Raw genomic sequence first — 17,500 nt, 5'->3', positions numbered from 1 at the left:
ATTAATACTTGGTTTAACCATTTATATATTGTGAAAAAAGCGGCGTGTAGCCCTTAAAAACCCTAACCCATCTTCCCATCGTTAAAACATAATCTATTTTATACACTCTATCATACAATATCCATATGGAACACAATCTATTCCATTATCTAAAATAAATCTCTTATCATCAAAGGCTCCTAATGCCTTTTATTTACTTCTTCACTATATATGTTATGTTTATAACTTCTTATTGTATTCATTTTCCTATATTCTTCTTTCTTATTCATCAAACAATTATAATAATTTCTAAAAGTTATTGATTTCTTTATTACATATTTCTTTATTCCCTTTAACCTCTTATCAATCTGTTCACCATACTTATAAGCATATGCCTTTGCTCTCAATACAATAAACTCACTCATTACTTTTCCACCCAACTCATCCTTAAACTTACCAATAACCTTTTCATTCTTTTGGAAAATAACTCACTCTTCTTGCTGAAATTACTTGTATCATATACTCCAATATTTTTTCTTCATATCTTCATAAACATCATCAGTTTTTATATCTAGGATAAAACTATCAGTATCCATATATAACAATGAAACATTTTCACCATACTCTTTCTTTAAGTCATTATACAAATAATCATACATCAATATCTTTGAAAAATCAAGAACTGCTGTTCCAATATAAATTGGTTTATCCATTACAATACTTTCCTTTTTCATATGAATTGCAGAAAAGTTCTCTGAAAAACCTCTTCTCTCTCAAAACTTGGTTTATTTATCAATCTCGAAGCTTCTTTCCAAGATGTTGCGAATCTAATGTTTTGCCTGTTTCTAACATTTTCCATAGTCTTTCCAAATACAGCATTATTCATTAATTTATAAAAGTCCCCTTCAACTTTTACTTTTGTATTTGCTCTCATATCTGTATTGAATTGAATATACTTTTTCACCCAAGGACTTTGTTTAAATTTTAAAACTCTATGAATTTTAGCTACTCTCAATCCTTCTCTCAAAAACTGTTTTAAGCTTCTCTGATGCAAAACATATCCCTCTTTATCATAGAATGTTGTTAATAACTTTTCTGTTGATTTACCTTTAATATTAAAACTTTTATGATAATCACTTAACCATTCTTTCTTTGGAGTTTCTTTCTCACATGCAAAAGGAAGATCTTTATGCTTATTATGAAGATCACTCGGGTACCTCAAATCAACTTCAAAATAATAACCTTCTTCTTCGTCATTCAATTCCTCTTGAGAAGAAATAACAATATTCATCAAAGCCTTTTCATAATCCTTTTCTTCCACCCACTCTAATTTACCATAAGGCAGAGATTGAGACATTGCCCATCCATACAAATTATTAGCATCAAAATACATCAAATAATTACTATCTTTTTCACTATCATAATTTGGAAGATATTTATTATTTGCTTTAGCATATCTTTTTGAACATACTTGTGATATTCCACCTCTCTTGGACTTCTCAATCATCAAAAGCATATCCACATCACTGATTAAATCTATATCTTGTTTTGTCATTTTCAACATTGCACTCCAAGCTAAACCAGGAGCTGTGAAATAGTGGGCAGGATCTAATCCATAACAATTTTTATTATGACAGAGTGATCTAAAAGCTTCAAACACATCAGCTAACAATAAAACATCTGTTTTTAGATATAAATCGTGATATTCTCCAAGGTTCTTTATCTTAAATATTTTCCATATTTCTTGTGCGTGTTTATATTCCTTATCACTTATCTCTTCTTCATAAAGGTTATTATAGAAACTTTCTTTTGAAGGAAGTTGTGTTTCTTTAAATCTCATAAATGAATCCATATAATCATAAGGATAAATTCCCTTACTTGTAAGAATTTTCTCTTTACTTTGAATTTCATTCCTTGTTTGAATTTCCTCTCTCGTAAGAATTCCTTCTTTAATCAGAATTTCATCTTTAATCTGAATTTCCTCTTTAGTGAGAATTTCCTCTTTTGGAAAGAATGAATTAAGATTTGGAAAAGAGTCTGTGGAGCTTAGATTTGATGCGAGGTAGGCTAGTGGTGTTCCCATAAACTTGTAAGAATCTAAAAACCTAATACGAGTTAAAGGTTTTGTGAATATCATTTTTGAAAATGAAATATACTTTTGACTTGTGTTTGTTATAGCAGAAATATTCCCTGGTGTTTTTGAAAGTTCATTTATAAATAGATGTGTATCATAGTTGGCGCTGTTGTGAAGAAAGACTGGAATAAAAGAAGGTAATTTATAATTAAGATTACAACAGGAATGAGCGGGACCTCTATATTTACCAGTAAGATGACAATGGTCTCTAACTTTAGACTCCTTAATTTTCCCCTCACAAATATGACAGATATTGTTCATTCTAAATTCTAATTTTTCTTCTTTGGTTAATTTCATCGGTTCATTTGTTTCTTTCATTAATTTAGTGAGTCTTATACAATCCTTTTCTAATCGTTTTACAAACTCTTGTGAAGCATTTTTTCCACGATAATGTTCAAGTTTGTTATACTTTTCTCCAACAGATGATTTGATATAATAACAAAAACCACAAGGAATATGTTTTTGATATTTATTTGTATATGGTTCTTTTGGATTAGGAGAAGCAGTATTTATCTTTTTAAGGATACATTCAAAATCAGCGTATATCACAAATGGGTGCATGATAGATTTATTATAATCTTCAAAATAAATCTTTTCACCAGGTTTAGGCATTGTAATTACAGCTGATTTATGATTACTACAATATTTTGAATGTTGTTCTAATCGTTCTTTTGTATGAAATGAATTAAGACATCGCTTACAAGGATATATTTTGTTTGCTGTTCTGAATACCTGAGAAGAGATTAATCTTGATAAATTATTGATGTATGTGTAATGTGAATTCTTTCCAACACTAAAATATAAAAGGTCAATGTGTGTTTCTTCATTTTTATAGTTGTTTGAAATTTTTAATATTTGAATTTTGTTTGTATCCGTTAATCCATATACATTAATAGAAAGATTATTCTTTTTCTCAAATTTAGGAATATCTGTTAATGGCATTGGGAATTTAAAATCTTTAATGTCCAAGGTATTCTCATATTTCATATATTGTTTTACTCTTTCTGAATTACATTTTGGTGGATGTAAGTGAGCAAGAACAGACCAGAGAAAACATTTATTATCATTGTTCTTAATATTAACAACTGCCTTCTTTAGTTTTATTTCTTTTGGTAATTCAATATAAGAAGAAGCTTTAAGAGGGTTTGATTTTAGAATGTGTATATCTAAAAAGATGATTTTTTAATATTGAATCCACTTCCTACCACTGTATTATCAACATCCTCCTCTTGTCTTGATAGTTCTTCATAAACCCCACTATTCAAAAAATCTTGAAATGATGTTATAAAATGAAGATCTGTTCTCATATAAGGAGTTTGTTCTTCATCTTGTCTTTTCATATTCATTTTCACTCCCATATAAAACTTTAAAGTTTTTATTTCTTTTAATGTCTTTTTAATAAATTTTTCAACATCGGGTTTCACTATTTCAATTGATTCAGCTATTGATGATGGACCGGGTTCTCCAAATTGAAAAATCCTTATTTTTATATGCCCTTTAAATGCCTCATCAGTGTTTTTAATATAATAGTCTCCCTTTACTTTAAACTCATTTTTCTTGTGTTTTTGTGATTGAAGATGTTGATTATAACTACTCTTCAAAACATCCTTTGAACAGATATCACAATGTTTTCTTTCCAACTCAAGAGGAGATATTTGATGAAATAGATTAAATGTGTGTTTGTTGGTTCGGAGGTGTTTTCTATAATGTTTATATTCGTGATTACAAACATCGCAGTACGTTGTATTCACCATATTTATAGAATAAAACTTTGCTTAAACTAAAATTTTCTTGATGAAAATTTCGTTTAATTTATAGGTGAATCTGTGCTTAAAAACATTTTATCCTCCAACTTTTTCACTTAATAAATACAATGTTTCAAGACACAAAAGACAAGTTTCAATCAATCTCTTCATCTGTTAAAGATACTGAGAAATATGTCAAGGATGTAAAATTGAACAAAGATAAATATAACAACTATTGGATAAAAACTATTATGGTAAATAATATGAGTTCTTCAATTTCCTTCAGTGGAAGGGCTTTTAGTATACCTGGTAGAACATCAATTAAAGTATCTCTAACAAAAGTTTCTCCTCTCCTTCTAGTAATATATTCAAAACTAGAAAAAGCAATGAAACAAGAAAAAGTATCAAAGAACAAAAACCTTATGGATGAAGCTTTAGAAAGAAAAGATAAGACCATCTGTAATATGCAAGGAGAAATTTGTATTTTTTTCAACAACCCTAAAGATGTAAATCTTGATGAAATAAAGGATGTTAATATATCAGGTGAAATGACATTTCGTTCAATAGTAGTTAACGATAATTTTAAAATTACCTTTAATATAAAAAATGTTGTCGTTGAATCTGATAATGAAAAAAGTATATCGATATCGATGGTAATATACAACTGAAAGTATAGATGAATTTCAGTTTAAGTAAAGTTTTACTTTATAAATATGCTAGACTTTCCTGATTCTCCATATGACAAATTTGAGAATTGTCCTGCGTGTGAAAGACAGGGATTAAACACAGAGTCAAAAGCCTATAAACAATGTATATTCTGTGATTATCTTCTAATTAATGATAATAAAAAATATAAAAAGGAAAATAATTCTTTTAGATTTACACCAAAAATGAATTACTTTACAAGATTGATTAGAGAAATGAATGTAAAGTATGAGGATGATAACACACCTTTCCTTACAAGGGAAGAAACTGAACGTATAAGAAAAATGTTCAAAGGATTGTTGTTGTATATTATTCATGGATGTAATTTTCAGGGAAATATCAACACAAGATATTGTATAAATAAAATAATGGATTATCTTGAAATTAAACCTGAACTTAGGATAAAATATAGAGTTTCTAAAAAAGCCAATAATAAATTAAATAACCTGTTTTTCAAATATATAAATGAATGATTTTTTACCTATTTGGGAAAATAAGATAAAATTTAACAACCATAAAAATCTCCCAAATTCATTAAGATGTCTCATAGTTGGTTCAAGTGGATGTGGAAAAACCTGCTTACTTTTAAAAATGCTCCTCACTCCCAACTTTTTAGATTATGATAATTTAATAATTTTCACAAAGTCGAGTTTTCAACCAGAGTATCAACTACTCTCACAAGGTTTTAATGCTGGTCTTCAAAAGAAGATATAATAGGTTTATTTAAACGTCAAAAAACCTAAATGATTATAACATTGAAGATATAATTCAACTATTTTGTGATACACAGAGATGTAAAAAGAAATCAAATCTTATAACTTGTATTCTTAGTGATACTACGGATGATATACCGTCTCTCCAAGATTTGGATAAATCAAAAAGAACCTCGTTATCTTTGATGATTGTGTTAATGAGAGAAACCAAACGGTAATGGACAGCTACTACACAAGAGGGAGACATTCTTCTTGTAATTGTATTTATCTTAGTCAATCGTACTTTCAACTTCCTCGTCGTTCCATCAGAAACAATGCTAATACTTTTATTTTATTCAAGTTAAATTCAATAGATATCAATAATTTTTGGAGAGATAATTGTTCTACATTATGTAGTAAAAAGAAATTTGAGGATTATATGAAGCACACGACTGAAAAATATAAATATATTGTTGTGAAACAAGATGAGATATTAAGGGATATATTTTTTGTTTTATAAACAATTACATATATAAATGACAACTATTATTATAAATCTTGTGGGTAAATCTGCTTCTGGAAAAAAACTTTCATAAATCAAGGTTCTTGTGTAGTACAAATGAGAATATTGTAAATTTACTTAAAAAACACCCCGTGATACGCATTGTATCAACAACAACTAGAGCAATAAGACCTGGAGAAGTAAAAGGTGAAGATTATCACTATATTTCAGTGGAGGAACATATGCGATTGAGGAATGAAGGACAAATATTTGAGGAGGTTTCTCTTGGTACAACAAAATATTCACATTGTAAGAGTGAGTTAAAGAAACTAAAATCTGGTGGTGTTGGGATATTAGAAACTAATCCAGAAGGAACGAGACAAATTATTAAATATCTGAGCGGAGTGAAGATTTTATCATTCGGTTTTGATGTTGATGAAGAAACTCAACACAAACGTATGAAAAGCAGAGATGCAAGGATTAGTGAAGAAGAAATTACAACTCGCATTAATGTTAATAAAGAATTTGATGAAATATTTAAAGAAAAGGATTTATTTGAACACATCTACTTGAATGATGAAGAAAAGGAAAATTTCCCTGTTGATCTTTACAATTCATTAAATGATATTTTACAATAAATAAATGGATACAAAAGAAAGAGCAAGAAGATTTAAGGAACATCAAGAGTTGGTTTCAAAAGTTGTAAAACAACAGGAAGACATAAAGAAGAAACGCAGACAGAAACTAACGGGCGAAGAAGCATTTGAAAAAAATCAAGAGAAATTTTTTATACCACTTTTAAAAACTTCCCAAGAAAAAAATGAAAGATGTTTCCACAGTTCCCACAGTAGAATATACTCCTAGAAAGCTTCAAATGTTAAAAGATTTCAGTCAAATGACGGAGGAAGAATTAGAGCATTTAGGAGAATTAGAATATGATGATGAAGGTTTATTTCAACAACTGGAAGAGATTAATCAACCCCCTGATTATATTGTGAATGCTGTTCAAAACAATGAATATTCAGCGGATTCAAAAACCAAAGCAGGACTCATTCCAACAGAACAACCAGCAATATTTCATCTTGTTCAAGAAAAGGTATTGATATTTAATGATGAATTAAGGTTCTTAAGTTCTGCTCAACCCCCTGTTAAACTAACTCCGAGATTAATGTTTCTTCTCACAAAAGATGGAAGACAAGGTTCAAGTGTGAGGGATGAATCAAAGTATATTGATAAACCATTGGATATGGAAAATAATGATGATAGAGTATATATTGATTTGCTGAACACTCTAAATTATAAGGTTATTCTTTCTGGTAAAAGTAGGAAGAATGAGAAGGAGAAACACATTATTCAGGCTTTAAGTATCCTTGGTTCAGGTATTAGTTTTCTTCCAAATGACCCATCGCAATTAGTTAATAGACTGTTATTGTTGTTCGGCAGTAAGAAGGCTGGAAATAACAATTGTTTTAATGAAGCATCAGCCATTTTAGACCAGTTGATGAACATGAAAATAATTAATAAATCTCAATATAAAGACATTTTAACTCATATTAAATAAGATGAGAAGCACAATCCTGAGTTTTAATTTCACAACAAGCGACCACACATCTTCATTCCCATACCCACTACAACTTGACACAACAAAAGAATATGAGGCATCTTTATTGTCCATGGAGACTTATAATACCTTATTTAATATAACCGAGAAAAATGACAAGTTTAGTTATAATCCGGGAAGTGGATACAAAACGATAACAGTCTCACCCGGAGCATACGAGATTTCTCAAATATCTTCCGAAATTGCTCGTCTTATGAAAGAACAGGGTGATGAACCAAAAAATATTGTTATAAACATTCAAAAACATACTTCAAAATCAACGATTAAAGTTAAAAATAACTACAAGGTTGATTTCACAATTGATAATTCATTTAGAGAGTTATTAGGTTTCTCCTCAAAAAAGATTGAAACTAATGGGACGTTTTACAGTGATAATGTCATTCAAATATCCTCAGGAATAAATTCGGTGTTAATTCACTGTGATTTGATTGATGGTGCTTATAATGATGGATTAAAAACAAATACAATATTTTCATTCAGCGCATACTCAACCCCAATTGGTTATAAATTCAATATGGAGCCTAAAAATTTGGTTTATCTACCTGTGTCAGGAAAAACCATACACAGAGTAAATTTTAGGATAACCGACCAAGATAATCGTGTGATCTCTTTTAATGGAGAAGTTATATCCATCAGAATTCACCTACGTGAAGTTTTTCAATAAATAAATACGATGGTTATTGTGAGGAAGCACGAGTTGGGAAAATATAAAATAATTACAGGGGATGGGATGTTCCTTTCCCCGTACTACAAGGGTGAAGGTATGTATCTTGGTAGAGGATACTATAAACCTAAGAGACAAAGGGGTGTTGGACATCAATTTAGAGGAGATGGGATAATTGATACTCTCATGGGTATTGGTTCAACTATTCTTAAACATAAAGACCTAATTGGTTCAACTGCTTCTGCTGTGGGAAATGTAGCAGGTGCTGTAAAGAGTATAAAAGATGCTCAGAAAGAATCTCATAAATTACAAGCAATAAAAGAAATTAAGAAAGGTAAAACTCAGTTGACCCCCCAAGAACGACAGAAAATAATTCAAATACTTGGATCAGGGTTTCAAAAGTTTTAACATCTTTTTTCCTAAATAAATACAAGTATGGAAGCAATTGATAGTATCTATGATTTGGATGATACTATTATTATCTCAAACTCCACTAAAAAGAAGATTACTTCAAGGTAAATGCAATAACTGGAACAGACTGGAATACAAATGGTACAAAAAGTTTTGAAATAAATAATCAACAAACCTATTTGAATCTCTCCGAAAGTTTCTTGTTGTGTAAATTTAAATTCACTAAGGCTGGGAATAACACAAACGCTACACTTGTAAATGATTTCTTCTGGAAAATGTTTGATAGTGTGCGATTGTATATTGGAACACAAGAAGTTGAAGCGGTTGATTATGTCTCTGCTGTATCTGAAATGATGAAATTTACACTCTATACATTCAGTGATAGAATGGGAAAGGGGTCTGTCGAAGGTTTTATTCCTGATATGTCAACGGGAACAAACACAGACCCTGGATATATTCAAAGGAAAGGAATGTATAATGATGATACAAAAGCAGAAAAATAGTTTTACTGTGGCAGTTCCTCTTAAAGGTATATTTGGATTTTGTGATTATGATAAAGTTCTGTATGGTCTTAAAATTAGATTTCAACTACAAAGGAATGATAATGAAAATAGATTGCTTTTTGGTGTTGGTAATGCTTTTGGTGATCAGAATAAATTTGTAATTGAGGAGATGAGTTGGTATATCAGTGAATATACTCCTAATCTTAAAACAGAAGAGATGTTGAATCGAAGACTTAACTCAAAAAAACCACTCAGTGTATCATACCTCAAAAGAAGATGTCAACACGTTAAACTCAATCAAACTACTTACACGTGGAATTTGGGTGTTCTGGAAGGAAAGCCACGATATCTGTGGATGATTTTTAAAAAGCCAGATGGTGATACTGCGACTGATAAGAATAATGCATTGAGTGATAATGCTAAGGTGAAACAACTTCGCGTTTCTCTAGATGGAACATTTTATCCACGAGATAGATTGGAAATTAATTGGGAAAAAATGATTTTGCTGAAGCATACAAGTCTTACCAAAAGGTGTGTGAAAGTAATGGAAATAAAGAACCTATTTTGGATATGACAGCATTTAAAAGTTTGTATACAATCTATACGTTTGACCTGAGCGCTCAAAAAGAAACTATAAAGTCTAATCGAGTGGATACTTCCCTATACATTGAAAGAGGAGAGAGTGAAGAAGTTGATACATATTGTTTGCTTTTGGAAGAAACAGAATTGCAGATTAATACAGATAATGGTGTGATGATTAGTCTCACATAATTTTTTGTTAAATAAATGAGTGGCAAAGTACCAACTGGGGTATATGTTAATCAAATCAATCTTCATAAACTATCATCTTGTGTTCAAAATCAAAAGCCTTGTACGATTAACGTTAATACAATTCAGAGAAAAGGAGCAGTAAGAATTGATGTTTTGCTCACAAGAGAACAGGTTAAAATCTTGAATGACACTGGCTCACTTAAAATTAAAATGACAAAACCAATGTTGAAAAAATATTCAATAAGAGAGACGAGTGGAGGATTTCTCCCATTTCTAATTCCTTTATTTGCTGGTTTAAGTGCGGTTGGAGCATTGACGGGTGGTATTTCAACAGCGGTCAAAACTGCCAACGAAAGGAAGGCTCAACTCCAGGCTCAAAAAGAATTGGAAAGACATAACAAAGAGTTGGAGAAACAAATTAGTGGAAGTGGTGTAATTGTAGATTTTGCTGAAAAACTTGAAGGTCTGCCTGATAAAGCGAGATTGTTAGTTGGAGATATGCTTTCTTCTATAGCACAAGCAGGTGTAAAATTAACGAAAAGAGGTAATGGATTATATCTTTCTAATAAATAAATGAGCATTGATGAGTGGTTGAAAGAATTTGGAAAGAATACAACATCAAATTTACAACTTGCCAAATATTGTAAGAAATTAAAAATTCATAATGTGGTTATTTGTATGAGAGATGAATTAACAAATGTGTCGAAACATACAAAGAATATTATTATGAACTTAGAAGATAATGATGGGAACGGTTCTCATTGGGTTTGTATTTTTAATAGTCAAGACAAATATTATTTTGATAGTTTTGGTCTTCCACCACCTGTTGAAGTCATAAAATTCTTACAGAATGGTGTTTATCAAACATTTCAAGTCCAAGAATTAAATTCCAAGTGTTGTGGTCAATTATGTCTATATGTGTTATTTCAACTCAACAAAAATAAAAAATTTTATGATATTATTTTTAATCTAATATAAATGACTTATGTTGGTAAAGATGGTTCTATCTTTGGTGTATCTCAAGAACTGGATATTGATTTATCAAATTATTACACAAAGGCACAGGCTGAACGACATAAATATAATATAAACAAAAATATTAACATGAAAAATGCTTATAAATTAAAAAATTATCCAAGCCCGACTGACGCGAATGACTTGGTGAGATTAAGCGATTTATCACAATATATATACTTAAATAAAACGGCTGTGTATTCTAAAGATACAGAAGTGTTGATATTATCTCCAGGTCATACAGAATTCACAGTTCGAATTAAAATAAATTTTTATAAAGAAGGGCGTATCGTTTGTATGAGAATAGAACAATGGGGGTATGATATGAATGATTTAGGGTATAATTGGTCATTTAAAATTAACCTCGAAGACCTGGAACAATTAAATCAGTCTCGTAAGGAAGAATATTATCCACTTGGTATCGAGAATGAGTTTTGTGGAGCCACGATTAGTAAACAACAAATAAAAGAATTTAATAAGGGTAAATATAATAATGGTTTTGCCCTTGTTTATCTCATGAAAACAGAAAAAACAGGATTATATATAATAAGTAAGGAAATACAAAATGATTTAACTATGGGAAGATGGGGAGGTGTTTCGTGCCATAATATTATTCTAACATATATTTCTAATACATAAATGACAGCAAGAAGGCTTCAAGAAAATTATCATTTCTGTGTTCAAGCATACCTTCAAGAAAAGGGTATTCGGTATTTTAATAAATATGTTCTACAACATAAGAATGAGGTATTTTCAATAAAAGATTGGCATTATGCTGATGTTGATAAACCAACAACTTTAGATTTAATTAGAATGTTAAATAATGAAAAAATTATAAGGTTAAGAAAAGGTAAGGCTCTTTTAGAAATTCAAAAGAAATTTTATTGGTATCCTGTTGTAAAAAATTATTTTGGATACAGGAATAACAAGAAATCCTGATGAATATATGTATAATATTCTATGGGGTGTAAACGATTCAAGTATAGTAAGGGATGAGGAAGGAGTTGAAGAAGAGAGGGAAGAGGAGGAAAAGGAGGAGGAGGAGAGAGAGAAGGAGGAAAGAGAGAAGAGAGAGAGGGAGGAAAGAGAGAGAATGAATAAATATCAAAATATGGAAACCAGTGAGATTCAAAAAGAATAGAGGTATTAAAGAAATTAACTTATCTCACCAGGGAGGAATACAAAGAATTAAAAAGTCTATTTGCAATACTTTCGACAAGACTATCGACATCGAGAAGACATGTATTTTAATTCAAGTTTTTTCTTAAATAAATGGAGGAGAGAGTGAAGGCATTTCTAAGGATTCTTTATGTTTTAAAAATTAAGATTCAAATGTGCATGTTGGAAACTAAAAAGGTTTTTGCACTCTGCAGAAATTTTTCTCATAAATAAATGAGTTATTGTCTCAAATGTAAAAAGAAAACTAATACTAAAAATATTTCATATATTAAAAGTAAAAATAACAGGGTTATACAAAAAGGTATATGTTCGGTGTGTGGTTCAAAAAATCAATTTATCTCCAAACACAAACTCGGAGGAGATATACAAAAGTTTTTATCAGGAAGTAAATTTACAACTACTGGAATACCAGGGGAATTACATCTTCCAGGTTATTCTTTCTGTGGTCCAGGCACAAACTTAGATAAAAGATTAGATGAGGCAGACAATCCTAAATCCTGGAGTAAACCAATCAATAGAGTTGATGAAGTGTGCATGAGACACGATATTGATTAATGGAATACCACAACGTTGGAAGAAAAGCATGAAGCCGATAGAGAAATGTTGTATAATTTGTCTCTGATACAAAATCCAACCTTGAGAGAAAAAGTTGATAGGTTCATTGTGAAGAAGATGATTAGTGCTAAATTGAAACTTGGACTTGGAAATTCAAAAAACTTATAGGCTCTAATGATGCCATTAAGACTGAAGAGCAATTAGCTGATGAATTACATAAACCAATATTCACAAAGTTTCAGAGAAGGAAAGTTTATTCCAAGGAAGTTGATTATATCTGGTCTGCTGATTTGATTGAACTCAATAATGATAAGGGGTACAAGTATGCTTTAACCGTTATTGATTTGAGGAGTAGATATGCGTGGGTTGTCCCTTTAAAAACAAAACAGGTAATACTCTTATGTTAGCTTTTCAACAGATATTTAATAAAAGTAAGAGAAAACCTAAGAAATTGTGGACTGATGAGGGTAGAGAGTTTTATAACAAGACATTTATGAATTTTCTAAAAAATAACAGTATTACATTATACAGTACCTTTAATGAAGGGAAGGCAGTTGTTGTTGAACGTTTTAATCGTACCTTAAAAGAGAGACTATATAAAAAATTCACACAACTCGGTTCACAACAATGGTCATCTTTTATTCAGGATATTGTGGATAAGTATAATGACACGATTCACACGTCAACGAATATGAAGCCATCAGAAACATTTACAAAATTAAAATATGAAAGAGATTAATGTCAGAAAACCTAAGTTCAAAGTTGGTGATATCGTAAGAATATATAGGTGGAAATCTCATTTTGAAAAGGGTTTTACTGAACGATGGACGAAAGAACTTTTTAAAATTGTTGATGTAATAGATACAGTTCCTTGGACTTATAAAATATATGATTTGGAAGGGGAAGAGATTTTAGGTTCATTTTATTCACAGGAATTACAAAAGACAAAACTAAGCAGATAATACACCTTTGTGGACACTCGAGGGCCAAGTCCGAGGTGTATAACAGTATATAATGTGTGTCAAGGGGGACGTTCTTAGATCTGTGAACCCCAAACACAGAATCCTCAACTGAATAGTCAAGGCTTAACTTTTGTTTGTGTGTGTGTGTGTGTGTGTGTGCAATGGGAGCAATAGGTTGGCGCTTCACTCCCTCCTACTATACACCGTTGTGGACACTCGAGGGCCAAGTCCGAGGTGTATAACAGTATATAATGTGTGTCAAGGGGTGGACGTTCTTAGATCTGTGAACCCCAAACACAGAATCCTCAACTGAATAGTCAAGGCTTAACTTTTGTTTGTTGATGTGTATGTGTGTGTGTGTCCCAACCCTCACATTCAAAATCTCAACCCCAACCCTCACATTCAAAATCTCAACCCCAACTCAATCCTCGCCCAACACAATGTCTTTTTCAAAATGAGATTTCCACCTATATATATATATTTTTACGTTTTTTTTTCTTCTTCCAATTCTGTCTTTTAAGGCTTTCAGGTTTGATGACGTAGAAAGGGGGAGTAAGCCTGCACTTTCTTCCCAGAACTTTCTTGATCTTGCTCCCATCAAGCACCATCCGACAAAGAACTACATCGATAGGTTTAGATCCCAAAGAGTGATAGCAACTCCAAAAGTCTCCAAAATATAAATAAATAAAATAATAATAAATAAATAAATAAATAAATAAAAGCCCCCAAAAAAGTTTCAAGTGTCCAACATAAACCCAACTTTCCAAGTCTTCAAGGTATAACCACATTCCCGTTGAGTTTCCAAGATATGTATCACATTGTGAGTTATCAATCCAGAACCCACATTTCAAGTATTCAAAGTAAAACCAACTTACAAAGTCTCTTAAGGATAACTCATTTACTGATTTTTTCAAAATTTGTGAGTCTCCAAGGTAGGCCCCATATTTAGAACCATCTTGGCAGAACCCTTTTCCTGAGTCTCCAAGGTAGTTATTTAAACCATCAAGGCAGAACTCATTTACTGATTTTTTCAAAATTTGTGAGTCTCCAAGGTAGGTCCCATATTTAGAACCATCTTGGCAAAACCCTTTTCCTGAGTCTCCAAGGTAGTTATTTAAACCATCAAGGCAGAACTCATTTACTGATTTTTTCAAAATTTGTGAGTCTCCAAGGTAAAACTTGTATTCTGGCTCATCAAGGTATAACTTGTTCAGTGGGTATTGTCTTGATAACTCACAATGAGTACTATTGCTGTAAAACTCTTTTTCAGGATTTTGCTGGTCTCCAAGGTATAACTCTTTGGTTGGGTCATCAAGGACGAACTCGTTCTGTGGGTCTTGGTCGCTCATAAGGTCTTCAACCAAGCCAACAATTTCGCCCCAAGTTGTAGCAAAAGCAGTATTTTCATTTCGTATTTCAGACACAATTTCCTGTGAGAGAAAATAATAATGTATTAATTAAGTTATTTAATTATTAAATGAGTATGCTTCAATCAAAGTTTGAAAATAGGAAAATAAAAAATCTTACCTCAATAGATAAGAGGTTTGAATCCAGTTCATCAACTTGAAGGTTTAGTTCCATAGAAGACAGAGAGTTCCAAGGAACACCAAAGTCATCCCACTCAAGGTCTTCAACCAAGCCAACAATTTCCCTCCAAGTTGTAGCAAAAGCAGTATTTTCAGATACAATTTCCTGTGAGAGAAAATAATAATGTATTAATTAAGTTATTTAATTATTAAATGAGTATGCTTCAATCAAAGTTTGAAAATAGGAAAATAAAAAATCTTACCTCAATAGATAAGAGGTTTGAATCCAGTTCATCAACTTGAAGGTTTAGTTCCATAGAAGACAGAGAGTTTGAGACAAGCACACAGAACACCATTGCCAGCAAGAACAAATGTTTAAAATGGAGCCTGGGTTTGAAGCTTTTATAGAGAAAGACTGGTGGGTGTGGTTTCCTTTGGAAATTCCCTGGGCAAGCCTAGGCAAGCCTTCATTGGGAAATTTTTCAAAACCATAACATCCTGTAATTTTCTAGTGATTTCTTTGTGAGTCAGAGATGAACTGGAAATGATGTAAGAGTGGGCGGGGCTTAGCAAAAGTAGGCGGAGCTTAGGAAAAGTGGGCGTGGCTTAGAAAAAATACCTTATGAAAAGTGGGCGGAGCTTAGCAAAAGTGGGCGGGGCTTAGGAAAAGTGGGCGTGGCTTAGAAAAAATACCTTATGAAAAGTGGGCGGAGCTTAGCAAAGTGGGCGGAGCTTAGGAAAAGTGAGCGTGGCTGAGAAAAAATACCTTATGAAAAGTGGGCGGAGCTTAGCAAAACTGGGCGGAGCTTAGGAAAAGTGGGCGTGGCTTAGAAAAATTACCTTATGAAAAGTGGGCGGGGCTTAACAAAAGTGGGCGGGGCTTAAAGAAAAGTGGGCGGGGCTTAACAAAAAATAACCTGTGGCTCAGGAGGTGGTCAAACAAGAGCATTAAGAGAAGTTTATCATTTCGTAATGGCACAAATGGGGTATCTTAAAAAATATAAAGATTCAAATGTTTTGTTTGTCAATATTTTAGATGGGGATTATTGTGCAAAGAAAATTAAACTATTGAAGGAATTTGAGAATGAACAAATCTTTATAGGTTCAATGAGTGAGCTGTTCAACCCCCAGGTGTTCAATTCAATGAGGTTCAACCTCCAGGTTAAAAGGGGAGACAAATAAATATACCTTGGGATAAAAGGGGATTTATTTTTAGGGAAAAAAAATATAAATCGCTGAAAATCCCCCATTCATTTACATGGGGAAAAGTGAGCCAGAATCAGTATTCTTACCCTACATATATATATATATATATATATATATATATATATATATATATATATATATATATATGTATGTATATATATGTATGTATATATATGTATGTATATATATGTATGTATATATATATATATATATATATATATATATATATATATATATATATATATATATATATATATATATATGTATGTATGTATATATATATATATATATATATATATATATATATATATATATATATATATATGTATATATATATATATATATATATGTATGTATGTATATATATATATATATATATATATATATATATATATATATATATATATATATATGTATATATATATATATATATATATATATGTATATATATATGTATGTATGTATATATATATATATATATATATATATATATATATATATATATATATGTATATATATATGTATGTATGTATCCGCAGAGAGGGGAGGGGAGGAAAAGAGGGAGTGGGTGGGAGGGAGGCGTGAGAGAGGCAGAGGGATGAGAGAGGGAGAGGTGTGGGCGAGCGGCAGAGAGGGAGAGGGGTGGGCTCGAGGTGAGAGGGGAGGGATTCTGGCAGATGTGACGGCCAGTTTAACGTCCATCCCAGAGACAACACACACATTGAGTCACTTTGCCTGTGAAACACAAGGATGACAGTTTATAGCTGGGTCAGGATTCAAACACAGGCAACATAGGTGAGAGCGAGCATGCGTACTTCTCAGCTCTCCTACTCTGATGTGGCGATACATTGCTTTGTAAATGTAAACGTTTTTTACTCATTGTAATCATTTAATTTATCTTGTCTTCTTAATGCTGGAGATGTCCACATAGACAACCGCACCGCTGTATTGCCATGGAAGCTTGTGGAGATCGAAGCTTAAAGAGCGCTCCAAGCAAGCACTCCAATGACATGGTTAAAGAAACTTTTAAAAACGAAACGGTTAATTTTTTTTAATGTATTTATCAATGCCGGAGCAGCGGATCATATGAAAGTAGATCATACAAAAAGGGGAAACGTGGTGTCAAATAAAATTGCACATTTTCAGCGAGCTCCCCACCACCCGATGCACTGCAGAACAAAAGGGGGCGATTGCAGGCAAGTGGCTCCTGAACTTTGTTCATGTTGATCGATATTCAGTATTTAGTATCAATCTTCAGTGATAGTGCGAATATTGTACTGTGCTCAACAAGTGGCTTAAGCACTCCAACGAAACAGTTGATATGGAATGGC

At 31.7% G+C, this 17,500-nt stretch overlaps 1 protein-coding gene across 1 annotated transcript; it reads right to left on the bottom strand.

The window, feature by feature from the left end:
* Positions 1 to 13,100: 13,100 nt before the first annotated feature.
* Positions 13,101 to 15,852, bottom strand: LOC147007062 (uncharacterized). The gene is made up of 3 exons (XM_085867583.1): positions 15,227 to 15,852; positions 14,965 to 15,129; positions 13,101 to 14,867 (listed from the first exon to the last, which is right to left on the bottom strand). The coding sequence occupies exons 1-3, from the start codon at positions 15,317 to 15,319 to the stop codon at positions 13,905 to 13,907; spliced, it is 1,221 nt and encodes a 406-aa protein (XP_085723709.1). The 5' UTR covers positions 15,320 to 15,852; the 3' UTR covers positions 13,101 to 13,904.
* Between the last annotated feature and the right edge of the window lie 1,648 nt (positions 15,853 to 17,500).

Source organism: Eptatretus burgeri, unplaced genomic scaffold, assembly GCF_056783735.1.
Source record: "Eptatretus burgeri isolate ZD-2024b unplaced genomic scaffold, Ebu_testis_v1 Ebu_testis_scaffold_820, whole genome shotgun sequence".
Lineage (NCBI taxonomy): Eukaryota > Metazoa > Chordata > Myxini > Myxiniformes > Myxinidae > Eptatretus > Eptatretus burgeri.
Note: the sequence above shows the minus strand (reverse complement) of the source record. Positions and strands in the feature narration are given on the sequence as shown.